Source organism: Oryx dammah, unplaced genomic scaffold (assembly GCF_014754425.2).
Source record: "Oryx dammah isolate SB20612 unplaced genomic scaffold, SCBI_Odam_1.1 HiC_scaffold_17, whole genome shotgun sequence".
NCBI classification, from domain to species: Eukaryota; Metazoa; Chordata; class Mammalia; order Artiodactyla; family Bovidae; genus Oryx; species Oryx dammah.
Window position 1 is genome coordinate 75,921,257 of NW_024070201.1, and position 24,422 is coordinate 75,945,678.

The 24,422-nt window shown below is 36.9% G+C and overlaps 2 protein-coding genes across 2 annotated transcripts; both read right to left on the minus strand.

The window, feature by feature from the left end:
* Positions 1-4,195: 4,195 nt before the first annotated feature.
* On the minus strand, positions 4,196-5,137 carry LOC120875977 (olfactory receptor 4P4-like). The gene has a single exon (XM_040257710.1). The coding sequence runs from the start codon at positions 5,135-5,137 to the stop codon at positions 4,196-4,198; it is 942 nt and encodes a 313-aa protein (XP_040113644.1).
* An 8,250-nt stretch (positions 5,138-13,387) lies between these two features.
* On the minus strand, positions 13,388-14,320 carry LOC120876995 (olfactory receptor 4P4-like). The gene has a single exon (XM_040259303.1). It carries the CDS (start codon positions 14,318-14,320, stop codon positions 13,388-13,390), a length of 933 nt encoding a protein of 310 aa, XP_040115237.1.
* Between the last annotated feature and the right edge of the window lie 10,102 nt (positions 14,321-24,422).

Here is a 24,422-nt window from a genome sequence, read left to right on the forward strand (position 1 = left end):
CTATGAATTATTATGAAGTCTATATCATGATGCATGTTAGTTTGCATTAGTTCATTAAAGATATCTTGAAGCAATGAGGAAATTATTAACAAGAATTTTATTTTTTAATACATTACCTTAGGTTAAAAGACTTTGTTTTCCAATAAAATTATTATTATAAAATGTTGAGTTACTCTAAAATTGTACTAATAGTAAAGATAGAAATTATGATTCAAGTGATTTATTAAAATATGAATTTAGTAACAAATGAACAGGAAGCATCCAGATAAATAATATCTTACTAAGTGAGGGGCCCTGAAAAGACCTTGTTCTCTTTTTTCTTTTCCTCTGTAATTAGTCAAGTGGGCCTTAGGAAGCACCACTATGAACAAAGCTAGTGGAGGTGTTGGAATTCCAGTTGAGCTATTTCAAATCCTGAAAGATGATGCTGTGAAAGTGCTGCACTCAATATGCCAGCAAATTTGGAAAACTCAGCAGTGGCCACAGGACTGGAAAATGTCAGTTTTCATTCCAATCACAAAGAAAGGCAATGCCAAAGAATGCTCAAACTACCACACAATTGCACGCATCTCACATGCTAGGAAAGTAATGCTTAAAATGCTCCAAGCCAGGCTTTAGCAATACATGAACCATGAACTCCCTGATGTTCAAGCTGGTTTTCGAGAAGGCAGAGGAACGAGAGATCAAATTTGCCAACATCCACTGGATCATTGAAAAAGGAAGAGAGTTCCAGAAAAACATCTATTTCTGCTTTATTGACTAAGCCAAAGCCTTTGAGTGTGTGGATCACAATAAACTGTGGAAAGTTCTGAAAGAGATGGGAATATCAGACCACCTGATCTGCCTCTTGAGAAACCTGTATGCAGGCCAGGAAGCAACAGTTAGAACTGGACATGGAACAATAGACTGGTTCCAAATAGGAAAAGGAGTATGTCAAGGCTGTATATTGTCACCCTGCTTATTTGTCTTATATGCAGAGTATATCATGAGAAACGCTGGGCTGGATAAAGCACAAGCTGCAATCAAGATTGCCAGGAGAAATATCAATAACCTCAGATATGCATCCTTATGGCAGAAAGTGAATAAGAGCTAAGGATCCTCTTGATGAAAGTGAAAGAGGAGAGTGAAAAAGTTGGCTTAAAGCTCAACATACAGAAAACTAAGATCATGGCATCCAGTCCTATAACTTCATAGCAAATAGATGGGGAATAGATGGGGATACAGTGGAAACAGTGTCAGACTTTATTTTGGGGGACTCCAAAATCACTGCAGATGGTGATTGCAGCCATGAAATTAAAAGACGCTTACTCCTTGGAAGGAAAATTATGACCAACCTAGACAGCATATTAAAAAGCAGAGAAATTACTTTGCCAACAAAGATCTGTCTAGTCAAGGCTATGGTTTCCAGTGGTCAAGTATGGATGTGATAGTTGGACTATAAAGAAAGCTGAGCGCCGAAGAATTGATGCTTTTGAACTGTGGTGTTGGAGAAGACTCTTGAGAGTCCCTTGGACTGCAAGGAGATCCAATCAGTCCATCCTAAAGGAGATCAGTCCTGGGTGTTCATTGGAAGGACTGATTTTGAAGGTGAAACTTCAATACTTTGGCCACCTGATGCAGAGCTGACTCATTTGAAAAGACCCTGATGCTGGGAAAGATTGAGGGCAGGAGGAGAAGGGGACGACAGAGGATGAGATGGCTGGATGGCATCACTGACTCGATGGACATGGGTTTGGGTGAACTCCGGGAGTTGGTGATGGACAGGGAGGCCTGGCATGTTGCAGTTCATGGGTTCGCAAAGAGTAGGATATGACTGAGTGACTGAACTGAACTGAACTGTTGTTTAGAGATATTAGTAACTAGCTTATAAGCTAATTCTGATTTTTAAAGGAAATGTATATTATTGTTCTTAGAATGGAAACTGCTCTAAATTGTTTTGCTATTGTTCTTATTTCTAATATTGCATTAGAATACAATTCAATTTCTATAAATTAATTTCTGTGAAACAAGACTTTTATAATAAATATTTTATTTTTACTTTTTTCATTATATTAGAAACATAAGCAGATTTCTGTGGTCTATGTTCATGTTTAAGTAGCATTATAATACAATATGATTTCAATCTTCACAAGATATATGTGATAATTTTTTCTCATAAAGCCCTATAAACTCTAGTTCTGAAATTTTGATCTATTATCTATGTTATGTTACAGAGGTGTAAATTGAAACTCAGCAGATAAGATTCTTTTAAGCATCAAATGGCAAAGTATAGTTTAGACACTAAAGTAGTCAGGTTTGTGTGTGTGTGTGAGCTAAGTTGCTTCAGTAGTGTCTTTTTGTGGCCCTTTGCACTATAGCCCACCAGGCTCCTCTGTCCATGAGATTATCCAGGTAAGAATAGTGGAGGGGGTTGCTCTAACCTCCTCCAGAGTATCTCCCAGACTCAGGGATTGAACTCATGCCTCTTATGTCTCCTGCATTGGCAGGTGGGTTCTTTACCAATAGTACCACCTGGGAAGCTCTGTAAGTAGTCAGGTAAGAGAAACCAAAAACCAAAAAATTGATGGCAACACTCAAAGTTTTATTTAAAGCTTTTCAGCAAGGAGGAAGTCATCATAAACGTGGAGAGCAAAGATTTCATCCTCAATCATGACATGTAGAGCAGTTCAGCGCAGATCAGTTGCTCAGTCGTGTCCGACTCTTTGTGACCCCGTGGACTGCAGCATGCATTTATGGTAGAAAAAGCAGAAAATAGAGTGGAATGGGATTATCAGACTAGATAAAACTGAGGAACCCCTGGCTTAGTTTTTCAGCAAACTAGATAGTTGGGTAAATGAATCTTACTTTTTCAAAGATAGTTTTAACTCCATTAAATTCCATCAGATAATTGCTCAAAAATTCCATTTGTCTCTCTCTACCCTTTATATATATATATATGGTTCAGGCTTCCCTGGTAGCTCAGCTGGTGAAGAATCCACCCGCAATGCAGGAGAGCCCTGGGTGATTCCTGGGTCAGGAAGACCCCGTGGGGAAGGATAGGCAGCCCACTCCAGTATTCTTGGGCTTCCCTGGTGGTTCAGATGGTAAAGAATCTGCCTGCAATGTGGGTTCAGTCCCTGGGTTGGGGAGATCCGCTGGAGGAGAACATGGCAACCCACCCCAGTGTCTGTGCCTGGAGAATCCCCATGGACAGAGAAGCCTGGGGGGCTACAGTCCATGTGGTCACAGTCAGACACATCCAAGCACATTTTCTTCTTTGTTGTAGCAAAGTCAGTTGTGGTTTATTTATTCCTTGATCATATATACTTAATGTCAAACCCAGTTAAAATAGCATGAGTTTGTATACAAAACATATATTTTCCTCAATACTTATAATGTCACTTCACAAACAGATCACACAGTGACTTGCTTTTCAGACCATAAGATTTACCATGTAGACTATAAGACTGGACTTTACACTATGTTCTACTTATATCTATATATTCTCTTCACTTAAGTAAAATAATAGTGGTTCACAAATACACAAAAGGTCTCTAGGTATTTGACGAAAAGAAATCTAGAGTTGTAGGATGCAAGGCTAGGTATATAGTTCTGAAAGGAGTTTGCAGTGTGTGATTGTTCCTATTTTCCTATAACTGCCTTTTCGTTACGTTTAGTCGCTGAGTCATGTCCAGCTGTTTTGCATCCCCATGGGCTGTAGCCCACCAGGTTTCTCTCTCCATGGGATTTCTCAGGCAAAAACACTGGAGTGGGTTGCTATTTCCTTCTCCAGGGGATCTTCCTGGCCCAGGGATGGAACTTGTGTCTCCTGCATTAGCAGGCAGATTCTTTAACTGTCTTTTACCTTTTAACATATTATTACCTTTCATACCTTGAGGTCAAGTGTTTTGAGAGCTAAGTCTCCCTCAGGTTTAGCCTTCAATACAGGCAGGATCACTCTCCCTCCTGATTTTTTCAGTGTGGTTTTACTCTGTGAAAAGGTTTCTTTTCTTTTTTTTTTTTTTTAAACAAAGGGGATTATTAGTGAAAAGTGAAATCAAGGAAAACACATTGAGAGGAAAATAAAGAAAGAACCACTGAAGGCAAGCTGTTGTTGAAGGCTTGGCTTTTACATTCTGACTGATTTTCCCATTAGCAGGAGAGAATCGGCAACAGAGGGAGTGATGAGAAGACTGGCATCGAAGATGAATGACCTTCAAGTCATTAACCTCCCTTCCCAGAACCTTTTATTGCACCAAACTCTTCTTACGGAATTTTTCATCTCCATGTTTCTAAGTGTGTAGTAGATAAGCGGGTTGAGCATGGGGACAATAATTGTGTAGAAGAGTGTAAACATTTTATCTTCTGGTAATGTTGTGGCAGGTCTAATGTAAACAAAGATGACAGGTGCGAAAAAGAGGATCATGACTGTGATGTGCGAACTGCAGGTGGAAAGTGCTTTATGGCGGCTTTCTGCAGAATACGTGCGCACGTTATCCAAAATCAAAATGTAGGAGGCCATCAAAACCACAAAGATCACCAGTCCCATCAAGCCAGAATTGGCAATGACAAAAAAGCCAATTTTGTGTGTATCAGTGCAGGCTAGTTTCAACAAAGGATATACATCACAGAAATAGTGATCTATTTCATTGGGGCCACAGAAAGGTAAAACAATCGCAAGAAGAAAGAGACCAAGAGAATGAAGAAGTCCCCCTGCAGCTGATGCTATGAGAACTGAGTGACGTCTTTGCCTGTTCATGATGATGGCGTAGTGGAGAGGTTTGCAGACGGCCACATAGTGGTCATAGGCCATCCCTGTGAGGATGAAGACCTCAATCCCCCCAAAGAAGTGTGTCGTGAAGAGCTGTGTCAGGCAGTTTTTGTGGGAAATGACCTTTTTCTCCATCAGTAAGTCAGTCATGAGTTTGGGTGTCACAGTGGAGGTGTAGAAGAGATCTGAGAGTGCCAGGCAGTTAAGGAAGAAGTACATGGGCTGGGTGATTAGCTGACTGCAAGTAATAGAAATCACGATGATCAAATTCCCCAACCAAATAGCCAGGTAACAGAATAAGAAAAATAAAGAGCAGGGGATCTGGACTTTCTTGTCCATAGAAAGCCCCAAGAGAATAAATTCAGTAACATTATTTCTATCTTCCATGATCTGATGTTCAAGAAAGTTATCTGAAATGAAAAGCAATGAAACTAATCATTGATGAGAAAATGGAAACCTAATATCTACTTAAAATGGCACCAATGCCTTTTAAAGACAAGTTATTTTGAGACCCACTGAAATCATTTTCATTTAATACATACCACTCTTTTTGAATATCTAGTACTAATATTCTTCTAAGAGCTAAGAATACAGTGATAAATTAGACAAAGTCCTCGTTGTTATAAAATTTAAATTATTTTGTGAGGAAGCAATGAATTATATTTGTCAAAAATGAAAAAAAAGAGTTAATCTTAATAGTGTTAAGTCGGGTGACATATAATGTGCCAATTTAGGATGTAAAATAGAGGTAACTACAGAATTTGCTTGATTAAGTGGTTTCTAATGAAATCAAAAAATTGGTGTAGGGTGTGTGGGTGGGTTTTACAGTGCTTGGTGCAGAGTCAATGTTAAATAAATATCAATTAAATAAAAAAACTGGAAAGTGAACAATGTGTTATAATTTTGAAGGACTAATACAAGAAATAATCAGTCATCCTTTAGTCAGGTAATTCACGATAAAACTGAAGAACAAATCATTTTATGAGTGGACTCATAATCCTTTTTGACTTTTAAGAGGAAATAATTCCTTCAAGTGAAATACTACATGAAACTTTCATACTTCTTAAACTTTATTTGTAACATCTCTAGGTTAATATATCTACAACTCTGCTTTTTCTATTTGTCTGCATTTCTCTTGCAAGATTATCTCCCCTTTCAAAATAAATTAACATTCAGAAGTTATCTGACTTACGTCTTATCAGACTGTAATTATAGTTGCCTAGTTTGGAAATAATACACTGAGAAGCGGGCTCCTGTAATTCCAAAATAGTTCCCCAAACACAATACAATAAACAAGACGTAGCCTTTCTTCCCTTAGTTTCTTAGAGAATTCACCCGCACAGTCTGCATGACTATATAAAAGGATCTCTTCAGTTCTCTCAAATGGAAGCAGTTATACCTGTATTCAGGTAATCATCAGGTAAAGACACTATATAAGCTGGCAAAATACCTGGGTTTTCCTCCCATTCTGTTGCTTAATTGTTCATTCCCTAGGATCCCGAGCTCCCATTCATAAAATTAAAGTGATTAGGTAATCTCTGAAGATCTCCCCAGACTGCAATAATGTGTGACTTCCGATTCTCCACTAATTTGGAGAAGACATCTGTTCACCTCTCTCCTGCCGTTCCTTCTCTGCTTGATACATTGAGACTGTAGAAAGTAACAAATATAGTGGCAATTTCATTACAATTCCTCAGTTTACTGTGCCTCAGTTTACTTCTCTGTAAAATCAAGGTAAAGATAATATATCTTTATATGGTGATTTTTTGAATAATGAGTTTCTAAATATGAAATTTCTTAAAGCAGTATCTGGAAAGTACTATATATTAAATAATTATTGGCCAACCTCAGCAATTACTAAGGGCTTCCCTGGTGGCTCCGGTGGTAAAAATCTGCCTGCCATGAAGGAGACCAGGGTTCAGTCCCTGGGTTGGGAAGATCTCCTGGAGAAGGGAATGGCTACACACTTTGATAAATATTTTTGCCTGGCGAATTCCATGGGCAGAGGAGCCTGGTGGGCTACAGTCCATGGGGTCACAAAGAGTCAGATACAACTGAGCAAATAACACCCACATGATTACTAACTATAACATCAAGGCCCCAGAGGAAATGTAAGTACGCCATCTCAGGAATTGTATCTTATACTATCCTTCCCTGAACAAGATAGGAAATGTTATTAATATTAACATCAGAAACTTCAGAGATAGAGTCGTGTTCAGACACAGCTCTGATACTTAAATGCAAGAGTCTTCACCTCCTTAAATACTTTTTCCTTCTTCCTTAAAATAAGCATGCAGTGCCTAATTTACAGGATTACTGTGGTATGTAAATAAGCTTACATATACAGAACTTGATGCTCAAAAAACACGTTAATTTCCCCTCCTTCCTCTTGGAACCTCCATAGTGTTATAAATTTAAGAGGTCCTCACACTATTCGAGTGGTAGTAGATTCTAGTAATTAAGGTTATGAGTTCTGGACCTACATTGAATGAGATACTGGCTCCAAAATTCACTTGGAGCATAATCACAGATAAAATATATAATCTCGACTTCTTCATCTATAAAATGAATAATACTGTAATTAATACTGAGATCTACTGTAAAGATGTGACTAGTTCACTTATATAACAGCTTAGGACAGAAACTGGTATACATTAAGATAAAACATTTAGTAAATATTCATCGTCATTGACGTTATATTTGTCATATCAATGGGTATATTGTGTATTCTTACTATACATTTTGAATAGCTTATTTAAAATATGTAATATTGTAATGTGGGATAAAATATGGATAAGACATTCAGAGTTTCCCGCCGTAAACAATCTGTTCTTTCTTACCTGAAGGCTGGGGTTGCTCACTTTGGGGAGACATCCTATCATTAAGCCAAATCTTTCTCTTTGGTCTGGGTTGAGCTGACTTTCCCACATTTCTGAAGATAAATGTACTGCTCATTTCAGCCAGTATTTTTTGTTTTCTTTCTTTTGAATTAATTAACCTTATCCAAATTAGACAGATGTTTATGTTCTCCTTTGATAATTTTCCTTCATCTCAACTAAACTTGGGAAAAAGAAACCTACCACTTAAATACTATCCATTCAAATAGCTTGTTTGAAAATTTCATCCTACATTTTTGCTTCTGCATAATCTTAGAAGCATACTGGTGTTTTGATTTTATTTTTTTAAATATATCTTCAGTTCCTTCACTGCAATACTGTCCACTTATCTGCTAGGCCAGTACATGCTTCTTCATATTAAACTTTTTTCCATAATGGAATCCAAAGGACTAATAATATGATTAAGTTTGTGAAATATGAAAAGACAAGTAAATCTAGTAATATTCTGATAGCTGCTGAGAGACACAACACTGATAACTTTAAGAGCTCATGTGTAAATCACAAGTCATGTTAGCTGAAGCCAGGTTTTCCCAAATAGTAAAAATAGCATTTTAAAGTTTCTGGAATTTTTCAAAGGTTAGTTAGAAGACTTAGATCATAAATACAATCAGAATGATTCAAATATTCATTTTAAGGAAAGTCACTATTATAATTAGGAACTGGATTTAACTTACCAGCTGCTTAACTCATCAGACAGATTTCTTATAAGATGAGGCATCACACCTAAGATGAAGTCAGAATTTTAAAAATTATCATTTCCATGCAGTAATCATCTCTGCTTGCTGCTGCTGCTGCTGCTAAGTCACCTCAGTCGTGTCCGACTCTGTGCGACCCCATAGACGGCAGCCCATCAGGCTCCACCGTCCCTGGGATTCTCCAGGCAAGAACACTAATTGCATAAAATCTTATAAGAGCACTCGTGAGTTCCAGTGTCACAGATATGTTTGGTAAATTGAACTAATTTTGAGATTTTTTTTTTAGCATGCAGTTTTTCCATTTCTAAAAAATAAGTGTGTCTCTGATATTTTACCTTTTTCTCTATAAAAAAGTTACATATATACATATATATGTATACAGATATACATGATATATTCTGCTTGATGTTAAATTGGCATTTAAGGAGAATTCTGACAAAATGTGTGATATAGAAAAGGTCTCAATCTCTGAAGATATAGAAATTTCCCATCAGTATACTTCATCAAAGATGTAATTCATAGCTTCAATTTCTCAATTTCTACCCAATAAATAAATATGCCAAAGCTCTTAATTGCATTTCCCTATTGCATCAACATCCAAAGCACTGAGATCAGACATGGGTCATGGAGACTATGAGGAAATGGAGTGTATAATGACTATGGACATGGAGTATATAACGCTCATTTGTCAGGACAGGGCAGAATCAATTAGCTGAGGGAGACTGCAGTGAGCTGCCATGGGAAATATTGAGAACCCTACGGCTAGAATTAAAAGTTCAGAGAGCAGACCCAGCATTTAAGACTTAATTTTTCCTGGGGAGAAAAAAAGTAAAGCTTGTTAGGGCATTATAATATCTGGCTGATGCCTGGAAAAGACTCTGTTGCTTTTCCCCTACGCTTCTTTTTTTTGGGGGGGGAGGGGGGGAAGCTCACATGACCCCATGGGCTCTCTTGCAGATGCACAGACAATTTCTCAATTTATCTTTGTAAGGCAAACTCCTTTCTAAAAAGATAGACTTTTTCTGATTGAATTTTCCATATGTGTATTGCAGAAAATATATTTTAAAAAGAACTGTAACAAAAATAAAATGATCTCATAAATTTATTCATATAAAAATATTTACTACCTCTTAATTCTAAAAGGTTTGACTTCGACAAACTTACTATGGAGAATGCATTTACTGTTTAGTCGCTAAGTTATGTCTCACTCTTTTGCAAATCCACAGAACGTAGCCTGCCAGACTCCTCTGTCCATGGAATTTTCCAGCAAGAATATTGGACTGGGTTTCCGTTTCCTCCTCCAGGGGAACTTCTTGACCCCGGGATCATCTCCTGCACTGGCAGGCGGGTTCTTTACCACAGAGCCGCCAGGGAAGCCCTAGAGAACGTATAAAGTGGGGAACAAAGCAGCCTCTGTCCTCAGCGAGGCTGGAGGCCAAGGAATGAAACAAACAAGAAAATAAGCAAATGTATGATTACAAATAGTATATTTTAAGTAAACAAATAGGAAGTTGTGGGTCATTTCTTTTTAACCTATAGAGGTTTTAATCTATAGAAGTTTTAGTCAAGTGTCAATCTTGGACATTTTTATGTTATACAGATATTTATTCCTTATTCATTTCATTTCCTTCAGTCGCTCAGTCGTGTCCGACTCTTTGCGACCCCATGAATTGCAGCACGCCAGGCCTCCCTGTCCTTCACCAACTCTCGGAGTTCACGCAGACTCATGTCCATCGAGTCAGTGATGCCATCCAGCCATCTCATCCTTGTCGTCCCCTTCTCCTCCTGCCCCCAATCCCTCCCAGCATCAGGGTCTTTTCCAGTGAGTCAGCTCTTCGCGTGAGTTGCCTCGTAAATTTTACTTTATGTAATATCATAAGACAATTGTATTTTCTTTCATTTTTTACCTGAAAATGTAGTATTTATATTTGTTGAAAAGTTGAAATCATACGACTGAATTCATCTTTTAAAAAATTTACTTCATCTTTATTGTTTATCTGAAAGCTTCTAAGATCTTTTCATATACCATTGAATTTTTTTAAACAGTCAGTGGGTATCTGTGAATGGATCTATTTCTATAGTTTCTTTAAAGTTCACCATTTGTCAGAGGATACATTTTGAAAGAAAATATAATTGATTTTTTATGCAAATGAATGGACACGTCAAAGATTCTATTGAATTTATTATTAATATTTAATGTAGAAATGAGTAAGATGTTACCGTCAGTTCAGGCAATAGTTCACCACACATTTATCATCAGTAAGGGGTGCTAAAATGAATTTATAAGTTGATAAAAAACTAGTCAAATATCCAAAGGGCTATCCTTAATTGCATTTCACCCGACACAACTTGAATTTCTATGGCCAGACATTGTTGACATTGATATTATTTTGTGTGAGTCAGCTTTTCTATTTTGAGCTGTAAAATGTCTTAGCCAAAAATAACGAAAGGTAGATAATAACCTGAATGCAAGAATTAGTAAGGTCACTCACTAAATTACAAAGAATCTCACTGTGCTTTCTTGATATTCTATGTGCTATTAATGATCCAACTGAAGAGAGAAATATGGCTGATCCTCCTGAGAAGCTGAGAAGGGAGGAGATCACAGTGCAGAAGTGGAGGTGTTAAATCATAATTCCCTGGTTAATGACTGATATTGACAATGAAGTGTGTGCTTGCTTGTCTTATTAAACTGTAGTTTATTGACAGTGTTGTGTTGGGTTTGGGTATACGGTCATGTGATTCAGTTCATATATATCTGTGTTCATAGGTATGTATATTTCTGTTGCAGATTACTTTTATTATAAGTTATTACAAGATATTGAGTATAGTTTCCTGTGCTGTACAATAGATCATTGTTGTTTATCTATTTTATATTTGGTAGCCTGTATCTGTTAATCCCAAACTCCCAATTTATCCCTCCCCTCCCCTTTCTCTTTTGGTAACCATAAGTTTGTTTTCTGTGTCTGTGAGTCTTTTTCTGTTTTGTAAATAAGCCCATCTGTGTATTTTTTTTTTCTTTTAGAATCCACATAAACTGATTGCATTTATTTGTTTTTCTCTGTCTGACTTACTTTAGTTAGTAAGATAATTTCTTGGTCCCTCCATGTTGCTGCAGACTCCAAGTATTTTAATAATCCACATTCACAACTTTTATTCCAAGAATGAAAATAAAACAGAAACATTTGTGTAAATTTTTGAAGTTTTATTTTTCCATAATACAAGTCTGGTTGGTTGGAGGATAGGGCTTCTGAAGCAGAGAGAAACTTTGAGGGCTGGCTGGTCTTCTTATTAAAGACCCTGCTTATTTCACACCAGAAAGTGATCTTTCACTTTCCTGTTCTGTTGTGTTCTCTGACCTGTATACTGTGTATGCCCTCTCCAGGAGTTTCCAGATAGCTGTCAAGAGCTAGGATTAAAACAACAACAAACAAATATGTTAGGATCTTCCTATAAGAATTTCTAGCACATCATATTTCTAGGTTTATTTGTTGGGCATTTTAAATTGAGTCATAGAACAATGCTATTTTTCTTTTTTACATTATGAACCCATTTTAAGACTCCTCAACATTGACAACTCATTTTTACCTAACCTGGCTCTCTCTACAACTTGAAAACAAATTCCCATGCAAGTACATCATCGACGAAGATTTTAAAAGACTTTTGAGATCCTACCCATTCCTAATCAGTTATCTAGTGGCCTGATCTTGCTCCTAGTCATTTCTGACATTGGGCAAAGGTGCTCAGGATGACTTTCAATTTACTGGAAAAACTGCCCTTAGCTTGAACAGTGCCACAGGTGTGACCATTGACTGTCAGTGATGTTCCCCACCTGCCCACTCTAAGAACAAAGTAACTTCACCAGTAACAGGTGCCATTGCACAACGTGCTGTGCTTAGGCACTCAGTCATGCCCTGCTCTTTGTGACACCCTGGACTGTAGCCTGCCGGGTACCTCTCTCCCTGGGGATTCTCCAGGCAAGAATACTAGAACAGATTGTCGTGAGCTCCGCCAAGGGGTCTTCCCAATCCAGGGATTGAACCCAGACCACCCCCCATATTGCAGGTGGATTCTTTACCATCTGAGCCACCAGGGAAGCCTAGTAATAGGAGTGTGACATTAACATGGGCCCCATTCTCACACCCTCACTGCTCCAAAGGAAAGTTATTATCAGAATGGTTACATTTCTGATGCATAACGGGAGACTGGGCAATAAAATAGCTCATACGTGTTGAGCGCTTCCTGTGTGACTAAGCAGTGTTTCAGTCCTGCCCATATCCTCACTAGACTGTGTGCTGGGCTATTATTATCACTTGATGGATGGTTTGTTGAGCATATGTCCCAGTCCTTACAGTTAGTAAGCAATTCTGGGTCCAGAACACATGCCCATAACAAATATACACTATCAGGTACTAGAATTAGCCAGAGTTGCAGTTCACATTTACACTGACAGAATTGGGAGAGACAGTTCCTTTGAACAAAAGAAGAGATTGATGTAGGTCTTAGGTAAGAGTACTGGTGTTGGACATATGAGAAGCTCCAGATTGCCACTGGCTACAAAATTATCAGAGTAGAAAGCGATATTTTTAAGAAATATATTTACAGGTCCAAAATTTGGTCTTTTAGAATATTCTTTGAATGATGCAAGTAAAATGTTGGAATTATCCTCTAAATCATTCCTGCCCGGAAGTGGCTTTATTGAATAAAGTCACATACAAGAATGGGCTCTATGTATTCTGAGTGTTGATTGGTATTACATGATGCTTCTGATAGTCTACTGCTAAATATCTAAATTGAGTATACAGCCCAAAGATCAGAGGGGAAGAGGAGATATAAGTAAGAAGACAAGAAAACTAGAAAAGAGCACAGCAGAGAGTCTGGATAAATCCAGGGAGTTGTAAGCTTTTGCTCATACTTAAATCTATATATTGCTAAAACAAAATGAAACAAAAAAGCATATAAGGCAAGTGTTATACATTTTAAAGTCTTCAGTGTAGAAAATTCACATATTCAACAAGTTCAGCGGTGAAAATCAGAGGTCTCTTTTAGCTCATTTCCTTTCTTACTGCGATATGGCACCAGAGTTTCCTCATGGCATTCTTCATCTCCAAGTTTCTCAGCGTGTAGATTAGAGGATTGAGCATGGGAGAAATGATAGTATAAAAAAGAGCAAACACTTTGTCTGCTGGTAAAGTAGTTGCTGGTCGAATGTAAATGAAGAATAAAGGAGCAAAAAAGAGGACCACCACAGTGATGTGGGAGCTGCAGGTGGAGAGAGCTCTGCGGCGATTCTCCACAGAGTAGGACCTGAGAGAGTACAAGATCACAGCGTAGGATATCAACAAGACCACAAAAGTCACCAGGCCCATGAGGCCCGAATTGGCGATGACAAGGAGACCAATTCTGGTGGTGTCAGTGCAGGCCAGTTTCAGCAACGGATACACATCGCAGAAGTAATGGTCTATTTCATTGGGGCCACAGTAGGGTACAAAGATGGCCAGGAGAAACTGACCAAAGGAATGCAGGAACCCCCCAATGCAGGAAGCAGCGATCATGGCGACACACTTCTGTCTGGTCACGATCAGCGTGTACTGCAGAGGCTTGCAGATGGCCACGTAGCGGTCATAGGCCATCCCCGTGAGGATGAAGACCTCGATCCCCCCAAACAAGTGCATGGTGAAGAGCTGTGTCATGCAGCCGTTGTAGGATATGGTCTTCTTCGCTGCCAGCAAGTCAGTGATCAACTTGGGGGTCACAGTGGAGGTGTAACAAAGATCTGCAAGGGAGAGGTAACTCAGAAAGAAATACATGGGCTGCTTCATAAGTTGACTGCAGGCGATAGAAATCATGACAAGTAGGTTTCCAATCAGAATTGCAATGTAACAAAGTAAGAACAGTAAAAAACAGAGAATTTCAATTTCCTTTTTCTGAGAAAGTCCTAGGAGAATAAATTCTGTGATGTTATTCCTGTTTTCCATGACTCAGAGCAGTTTGTAGCCACCTGAAATTAGTTATCAATCTTTATAAGTATGTAAATATGATGATGTATATTATTCCTTGTCATGGGCATTTTAAAATAGAAAGTATTCAAAACTTGAAGAAAAATATTTGATTTTTATTTTGAAATGCTTTCCTTGCATTGTTTTTGTCCCTTTCTGGAAAATGTTAATTCCTGCTAAACAACTTTGATACTTGATTTAAATATGCTGTAGAATGCAGCATATTTATATAACCATTCTATTAGCATGTATTCTCAAACATAACTGGATATTATGCCCTGGTAGAATTCAAGAAATGGTACTGTAGAAAAAAAATCAGTCATCCTTTCCTATTCTCACTATTTGTTATCGAGAAAATAGACACAAAAATGAAACCTTGAGAGAAAATAAAAAAGCACTTATATGTGGATAATGTTATATGTGAGAAATTTCCTTCCATCTATCCTAGGTGGAAATGTGATAAATAGAAAAAAATCAACCAATCTGGAATCATGAGGTATATATACATGGCCAAAATCAGCTATATATCTGTTGTACCTAATTTACCAATATGATTAATTTACGAGTGTGCTTAATTTACAGATAGAATATTATATTTTATAGTCAAACAAAAAGATAACAAGCAAAGTATAATTACCTCTATTTTTTCAAAAAGTATCATCTCAAACTTTAAAAATATTTGTTTTTTACATTCAGTAAGGCATTTGAGGTTAATAGTAGGTTTTATACATCTGTGTCTCTTTTGCTGTCTCACACACAGGGTTATCATTACCATATTTCTAAATTCCATATATATGCAGGGATGGTATGGGGAAGGAGGTGGGGTGGGGTTCAGGATTGGGAACACATGTACACCCGTGGCAGATTGATGTTGATGTATGGCAAAACCAATACAATATTGTAAATTAGCCTCCAATTAAATTGGCTAATTGTAATTAGCCTCCAATTAAAATAAATAAATTTAAATTTAAAAAAATAGTAGGTTTCACTTGAATTTTAGTCTCATACAGTGTCTTACTCACTTGCATAAATTGGCTTCTTTCTAATCAATGTACTCAAGCTGTTCATCTCTCCCTAATGATCAGTCATCCTAAAAATGTTTGCTTCTTTCTGTTCCTACATCACATGTCTTAGTATCTCAGGCTGGCTTTTCTCTCTTCCATTCCTGTTATTTTTACTTCCTATTTCTAGTCACTGCTGTAAAGTAATGTAAGACCAGCTCTAATAATATGCTTATAACTATTACACCTTTGAACAAACCAATACCTTTCTATTGGCAGAAGTTCAAGAAGCATAGACTAGGGAGAACTACTGAGAATTAATCATTTCACTAAATCACAACAAAATTCTCTACTTCAACTATATAAAACACAAGACCTTAGTATTTAAAATATTTTATTTCATTTACTCCAAACTTCAGAACCAATATATTCACAATTTATTTTCAAATCTGTAACGCTCCTCTCCTTATTCTTCATTTTCAGTGAAATTGCCATTCGAATCTGTGTACATAAAGTAGGGTTTGGACGAGAAAAACTGCAAATCTATCTAGTGTATAAAAGTCATCATCAATTGCCACAAGATGGCATTTAAATATATGACAACTGAATAGTGAAAAGAGGATATTTGTAGTGGTCAAATAAGCCATCTCATTCAACTAACAGTTACATTTTAGGCTTTTAAAATAATTCCCAATAATTTAAAAGAATGCAGGGCTCCATTCTAACTTCTCCCCTGAATTATATTCTTCTGATTTGGTGGGAAACACTATAAGTTATATATTCAATCACAGATTATTCTTTATTTAATATTTGACTTACTGCGTGAATTGATCAATTAACTTATATCTTCTCAGCATTTTTTCCTTTATGATTTGTCTAAAATCTTACCTCTGAGATTTTTTATCAGATAGCAGGTCAAATCATATTTGAAAAATACAATGTAAATGCTATTTTGGTAAGTGTGTTTGCAGACTAAAAGTGGAAAATCAATGAAATGATTATGAATTACCAAGAAAATAAACAAAAGCTTTTAAAATGCAGATTCTTTTGTCTTACCAATACTTGAATATTTCAGAGAAATTGAAAATTATTTTATTTATTTATTTATTTTAATTAATTAATTAATTTATTTTTAATTTTTACTTTACAATTCTGTATTGGTTTTGGCATAGATTGACATGAACCCACCACAGGTGTACATGCGTTCCCAAACATGAACCCCCCTCCCACCCCCCTCCCCACAACATCTTTTTAAAAAATTTAATCTTGAAAATGCACTCAGTCTAGGCCATTAGAAAGAGAGGGAGTATGTGAAAAATACTTATAAGTTAATTTGCATTTTAAAATATAAAAGCTGTATAATGCATGACTCAAAACTATAATCTATATTCCTGAACAACTTGAAAGGCATTTTCCCAATTTTAAGTTATTTCTATGGAAAATAAGAAAGCGTGACTCATATGTCTACAAGCATCATATTCATATTTTTTTAAAAATTAATAATGATATCAACAGAAGATATTCTTTAAAATACTGGACTATTAGGAAAATGAGGCAAAATATTGTCTCCTTCATCTCATTGTACTATTTTCTAACTTGTTGGCATGAGTATGCCACATCCCTTTTTTGTATTTCAGTTTAAGCATCAATAAGCAATGGGAGTTAAACTGTATATTTAAGGATCTCTGCTAGACCCAAACTCCTTGTCCATGGTTCTGATGTAAATTTTGAGGAGTCAATGGCTGGATGTTGCTGACTGTTCGTTTCCAAACAAATGAGAATAAACTTACAAATCCCCTCCAGGTTATTGTCTCTCATTTCCTTTAAGATTAACTGATCCAGTCTCAGAAAGAAAGACAACTCCTCCAGCTCTCCTTTTCCTTGGATCCTTTATAGCCTGATATTTTAAATTCCCTTTGTCCAGTCCAGGTATATAGAAGGCTCCATCATCTATAGTTCAAACTTAAGTATCTTCTCTGGAATCCCTAATGATTCCCTAAAGTAGTGAACCTGGACCAGCAGTTTCAAACCAATCTTTGCTCAGTACTATCACAGTGTATTAAACTCCTGTTACTTCCAGGTAGATTTCGCTAACTACAGCCCACCATGCTATGGTTACTGAAATATTCTAAGTCTTGTGGTGCTTAGAACTATCTACCTTGCTTCATATTTTTTTTCTAATTATTACCAGATACTGTTACGTGCTTAGCTTATCTCTCTAAAACAGGCTTATCTTGGTGAGAGTTAGTGCTGGTGCCTCATTTTCTCCCCAACCTGGACATAATGAAAAACAAAACCAAACAAAGTTTATGCCATTCAAATCTATGTTGAATAGTGAATGCTTGACTTTGGAACAGATTATATAAACCTTCTGAGCCATCTTACTTGTGTAATCTCTAAAGAAATGTAAATAAAACTCATCTCTTGGATGTGTGAAAAGTTATTAACCAGTTATCAATGACTATGTGTCAGGAATTATGGTGGAAAAAAGACTAAAATCATCTAGGAGGCTTTCTTGAAATTCCCATTTAGTAAGTTAGTTACCTAGTTCTCCCATAATAAGATTGAGACTGGATAATGATGAATTATGAAGGATTTAGACTGAATCCTTCATGATGAATTAGATTATATAATACATTCCTCACTTAATCAATTATATGGCACTGTGTCTCATCATGAATTAAATTATTAATCTGTTAGTTTTCCCATTATATTCTCACTCTATACTTTGCTTATTTTAAGTATTCATTGTGTATTTGCAAATAAATAAATTTTATTTCAATATTTGACAGAATGAAATGAAAATTCATGTTAATTCCATGTCATCATCATTCTAGTTATTTTGTCATGTATTTAAGAGACATAAAAACACAGAATGCTTATAATAAAATTTACTTCAGAATGATAGAGACTCAGAAAGATCACCTTAGAATTGCTTTCTAATTTCTGCTAGGATTCTATTAGAAAAAATCATTTGAAGGTCACATAAATCCATCCCTGTAACCTTCCCCCACTTCTCACTCCCTTGGCTTAACTGTGGAGACTAGACCCTTAAGAGTAGTCTTATATATTAGAACTTAGTCACTTGCCCTAAAACCTGGGTTGTCTCCAACCTGGGTGGTCTCCAAAAGGTACAGAACTAAATCTGACCATGCTTTATTAGGCACTTTTTATTTATTCTGAATATTTATTTAGATCATCTTCATTAACCTCCTATTTTAATAGATAGCCCTGTCTTGGCCAAATTGTAATAGAATAAGTGGTGTTTTTAAATACAGGAATGAGAAACTCAAGCTACAAATATGGCACACTCAGGCAATTAATAGAAAGTAAGAGCAGAGTGATTTAACATACTCTGTACTTCTTGAGTTTTTCCTTAACAGATTTTCTGTATCCTTTACTAAAATATAAGTCACCGACTTTCTGCTTTACTTGGTTCCCTTTAACATTCCCCAAGTTATGAAAAAATGTTTATCACTGTCATTTTTATTACTTTATACAACTGACATAGGAAGGGTAAGTTATCACACATGAGTTGTACAAAAAATATATAGCCATGAAAGAAATGCTCTGTATTACCAGGTAGATAGAGCAATGGTTTCAAATGTTGACTGTATGAAAATGTGGTTAAAGTTTTCTAACAAACATTAGCCAAGCGGATGATCATTATATTTAAATAATGAATTCTAAAAACATATTGATCTAGCAACAGTGATGAATTGTGGATTGATTAAAGAAAAGTTAATTCATGTCCAACTCACCAGATACTTGGCTTAAATCTCACATACATGTAACATTTCACAGTACCATCATGTAAATTAACCAATAAATTCTATGACTATGTAGTAATATGTCTCATTATACAAATAATTTTGTAGAAATCTGAAAATAGAACTTACCTGCTCTCTAAGGTAACGTGTCCAGCTTTTTTCTTAAGTAAATTCAAAAGGCTTTCCCCAGTTTTATTTTAATATTTAAGAGAATAAAATGGTGCCATCATTTATGTTGGCAACTATTCTTTACTTCTCTTTAAATAACACTTTTATTATATTCTATGGTAAACATTAAAATAAAGACAACACAAGGTTGCTGTCTGACTTCTAGGCAACTTTAACTGGGAGATATCTAACCTGCAGACATTTATTGTAGTATCGCTGTGAGTCTGGAAATTCCCTTTGGGATAATGTGACGAAAGTGAAGCTGAGCTTTTCTGAACATTATTCAAACACCTAAAAATAAGTCTATTGACCAAGTCATATTTTCCCTCTGTGTATATGGAAACTAAGTACAGATCAGCTTCTATTTTATTATGGGGACAATTGTGAGAAAACTCTAATGACCTGGAAAGAAAGCTCATAATACCCACACCTAAGAAAGAAGAGGCAAAGAAAGAGAAGGAAACTCTGAGCTGCAAGTAAAAGGAAAACACTGATGCTGCCTCAATTCAGTTTGTGGAGGGTGCTGGCTATTCCAGCATGCAGTTCCTGTAGTCTATTGATAATAAAACCACTTTGAAAAGTTACAACAATCTGTTGTCCATTCTTCCTCAATGTCTTTCACTGCTGATTTTTCTGTCCACAGTTCACCCAAATAATTCCCTTATATCCCTCATCCCTGTAATGGAAGATAATACCAAGTCTTTTTGTGGTTACTTCCATTTTTCTTATTTCTCAGTAACATTTTAAGACAGTATTTTCTCTTCTCTGACAGCATTTTATTCAAGCTCCAGAGACCATATTCCTCAAATGCTTACATTTAAAAAAAATGGCACTTTAACAACTTTAAGTGCACGACTCAGTGGCATTGCTTATATTTACAATATTGTGTAATCACTATATATATTTCCAAAACATTTTCACACCCCAAACAGAAACTTGGCACGCATTAAGTAATAACTCCTCATTCTCCTTTCCCTGCCACTGATACCCTTTACTATCCTCTGCCTCTGTGCATCTTCTTCTTATAGTTCACGCAAGTGAAATCATGCAATGTCTGTTCCTCCTGTCCTTATTATTATTTTTTAATTACTTGGTTCCTTTGGCTGTATTGGGTCTCACCTGTGGCACAGGGATCTCTCATTGCGCTGCCGGGGCTCTTCCCTGCAGGGGGGGTGTCAGCTGCTCCTCCACAGGTGTGATCTTAGCTCCGAACGAGGGATTGAACCCGTGTTCCCTGTTGCAAGGTGGATTCACAACCACTGAACCACCAAGCAAGTCCCCTATCTTTTTTTCTACATTACAATTTAATCTTGATTTCTCACAGAATTCTTTTCTTTTCTTTTTTTTTTTTTAACAATCTCTTTCTTGAGTCCAACCAACTCTTTTTTGGCATAATCTCTTTTTTCTATTCATGTTTTATTTTATATTTATGACATATTTCAATATTTCCAAATCATTATTTAAGGAGCTTTAGTTCAGTTCAGAGTGTTGACTGTTCTCTCTGAGTGTGTCTCTGTGCACACGTGATGTTATTACAGGGACATGGTCATTGTTTGGAAGGTTGTGACACATTTTATGCTTCCCCCCACTCCCTTTACAGGATTGTATGGACACAGGTTTTTTCTTTTCTTTTGTTGATAATGTAGTGGAGTAGGTTCGGGTTTTCTGTGTCTTACAAGGATTCTAGTTTAGCGCTGTTTTCTCCTGTAGTGTAGTGAAATGAAGTGTATGTGAACACACACACACACACACCTACTCACAGATATACCCGGATATGAAGTATATGTGAACACACACACACACACATACTCACACATATACCCGGACATGGAGTATATGTGAACACACACACACACATACTCACACATATACCCGGATATGTATGAATGTATCTGTTTTGTTGTTCAGTTGCTAAGTCGTGTCTGACTCTTAGAGACCCCATGGACTGCAGCATGCCAGGCTTCCCTGTTCTTCACTATCTGTCAGAATTGGCTCAAATTCATGTCCGGTGAGTCAGTGATGCCATCTCATCCTCAGCCACTCTCTTCTTCTTTTGCCTTCAGTCTTTCCCAGCATCAGGGTCTTTTCCAACATGTTGGCTCTTCACACCATGTGGCCAGAGTACTGAGAGTTCCAGCTTCATCATCAGCATATACCTAAATCTATACATAAATCCCTCTCTATGTAAAATGTATGGTTGTTGAGAGATTTGATTATCAGTTTTTTGTGTGTATGTTTTTTTATCTTGTTTCTGAAAGATCCTTGACACAGTTTACTCCTCTTGCTTCTCTTAACATTTATAACGCTATGGTCATCCTTTCCCTTTCCTCCTTTGTCTTAGAAAGGAATTCCCTGAAGTTTGCACCTCAAATCCTATACAATCGCTAGCCTTTTTCTTGCAGCCAGTGCTGCTTCCTATCAGACTTTTGACCTGCTTTCAATTGCTGGTTATGTGAGTAGAACTTTATTATTTATTTTACCTGTTTTGTCCCTTTTGTACTAATAAGATCTCCACTTTCCTTTTCTCTTTTCTAAACTGTGTCTTCAGATTTCTTCATTCTACACACTTAGCATGATGGTAATTTGAGATCCAGAGGTCTTTGCACTTCTCATGAGTATTTATTTACTTACAGGTAAATTTCCCTTCATGCAGCTATCTTTCTCACAGTGATACAAAAAGTACAGTTTATTCATTTGATTCCCCTGGTCTGAAAAGTTTTTGGGAGGATGGGTGGTAAGATTAAATTTTAAGTCTTAACAGTATCTTAAGACCTTTTAATAGCTCTTGCCTGAAGAATGCTTTATCTATTTTAATTTTGTTGATATCAGTATGCTATATCATGTAATTTATTTTGATTATCACCTACATTATATCTCATATAGTAATTTTTGCTATGGTAGTCTATATTATTCCTTTGTAATTTTTAAAGGCATGATTTTACAGTTTTAAATGGACTGCTTCATTTACTCTTGTATTTCCTGCTGTTGCTGCTGCTAAGTTGCATCAGTCGTGTCCGACTCTGTGCGACACCATAGACAGCAGCCCAACAGGCTCCCCCTGTCCCTGGGATTCTCCAGGCAAGAATACTGGAGTGGGTTGCCATTTCCTTCTCCAGGGGATCTTCCCGACCCAGGGATCGAACCCAGGTCTCCCACATTGCTGGCAGACGCTTTAACCTCTGCACCACCAGGGAAGCCCATAGTCAATTTTTAAAATTGCTTAAGAAAGATTGGAAAAAATTCTATTGCCTATTAGTAGATTTCTGTGATATATATGTAATTGTGTTATTTTGGGATTATAACAGAAACACAATCAAATATATATATATGTATATATATCATATATTGTTTTTAGTTTGAATTTAGAGTCTATTTCTCCTCTCATCTCCCATAGTTTTTGGCTTATGAATATTTTTGCTTTGTCATTGAATTATGTATATATATGTTAATAACATTATAAATTTGTTATGCATTCTTGTTTTTGTAATATATTAGTAGTATTTGCTTTTGTAAGTATTTTAATATTTATACTAATATCTGCACATATTAACCATATTTTTGTGTATTTACTTCTTATAAAATTAATTGAAATGTTAACTCTCTTTCTTACCTAAACTATGTGATTATGTAAGTGACCAAGAGCCAACACATCGCTCCTAGTTCAAAAACGAAAATTGGAAAAACAAAGATAAAAATCAAAGGCGAGTTGATGCTTGCATGTGATCTAGTAAATTGCCATCTTTGAACACTGGTTTCCTTATTCCTGAAAGAGACATTAATTTACCAACTGACCAAAAAAAAAAAAAAAAAAAAAACCACAACAACCTAAAAACAGAATTATTTTTTATTCTATGGAGTTAAACCTAGAAAACAAGGGGCTTCCCTAGTGGCTCAGATAATAAATAATTCACCTGTAATGTAGGAGACCCAGGTTCAATCCCTAGGTCAGGAAGAGCCCCTGGAGGAGGAAATGGCTACCCACCCCAATACTCTTGCCTGGAGAATCCCATGGACAGAGGAGCCTGGTGGGCTACAGTCCGTGGGGTCACACGTGGACTACAGTCCATGGGGTTACACGTGGACTGAGGGCCCACGCCCACACAAACCTGGAAGACAAGGCTCAGTTAATTCAGAGAAACTGCTCTGAAAAGGGAAGGGAAGAGTCAGAATGTATATGCATTTTGCAACAAAAACCAGGTAGTCAGACCATCAGATTACCGTAAATTAAAGAAAACCAGATAGCTCACATTAATAAATTCAGGGCTTTTCTGCCCCTGGGAAGAGGGAACAGTCTGGGCTCCTTGAAATCATCCCCTGAGCTGCACCTTGACTACTTAGGGCCAGGACCCTGTTCTTTTCTATCCTGTGTTCCCTCAGGGTGCAGCTCTGTTTCGATCCAGAGTTCCTCGGGGCTCACCAGCCTGAGCAGGAGGTGGGGGTGCAGGAGCTGAGCTGATGGCTTGGTGGCCTCAGCATCCTCTGTCGGTCGACACGACAGGTCATAGTTTTCCTTCACAGAATAAAATGTTTTCAAAGTTATATTTAAACCACGAACATCTTGCTTTCTATCAGTTTCTGCTACTTTCCCTAAAGCAATCAATGCACATTATTTGTGCCTTGATTTAAATTTCAGTGTCCCTCTGCCATCTGGTGGATATGCTATTTGCATCACTTGTTAGGGAAAGACAAATTCATACTCTTTGCTACTAATTTGCAGCGGGATTTTATGCTACTTGCGGCTCAGAAGGTAAAGGATCCTTCTAGAATGTGAGAGATTCTGGGTTCGATTCCTGGATCAGGAAGATACCCTGGAGAAGGGAATGACAACCTACCCCAGTATTCTTGCCGGGAGAATTCCAGGCGCAGAGGAGCCTAGTGGGCTACAGTCCACAGGGTTGCAAAGAGTCAACCATGACTGAGCGATTAGCAGTTTATACTCTTCAATCCTATGAAAAAATTCTACCAATTACTATGTAATTTTGCTGAGAATGAGACCAAAAATAGATAATGTAGGGTCAAACTGGAAATGTTAGGGGAAAATAAAACCAACATTTCCTTCCCATTATGTCAAACTAGTATTTAAACTGTATATAAACTTAAAGGGAAAAAATAATCTCTTGTGTAATAAGAAATAATACTGGA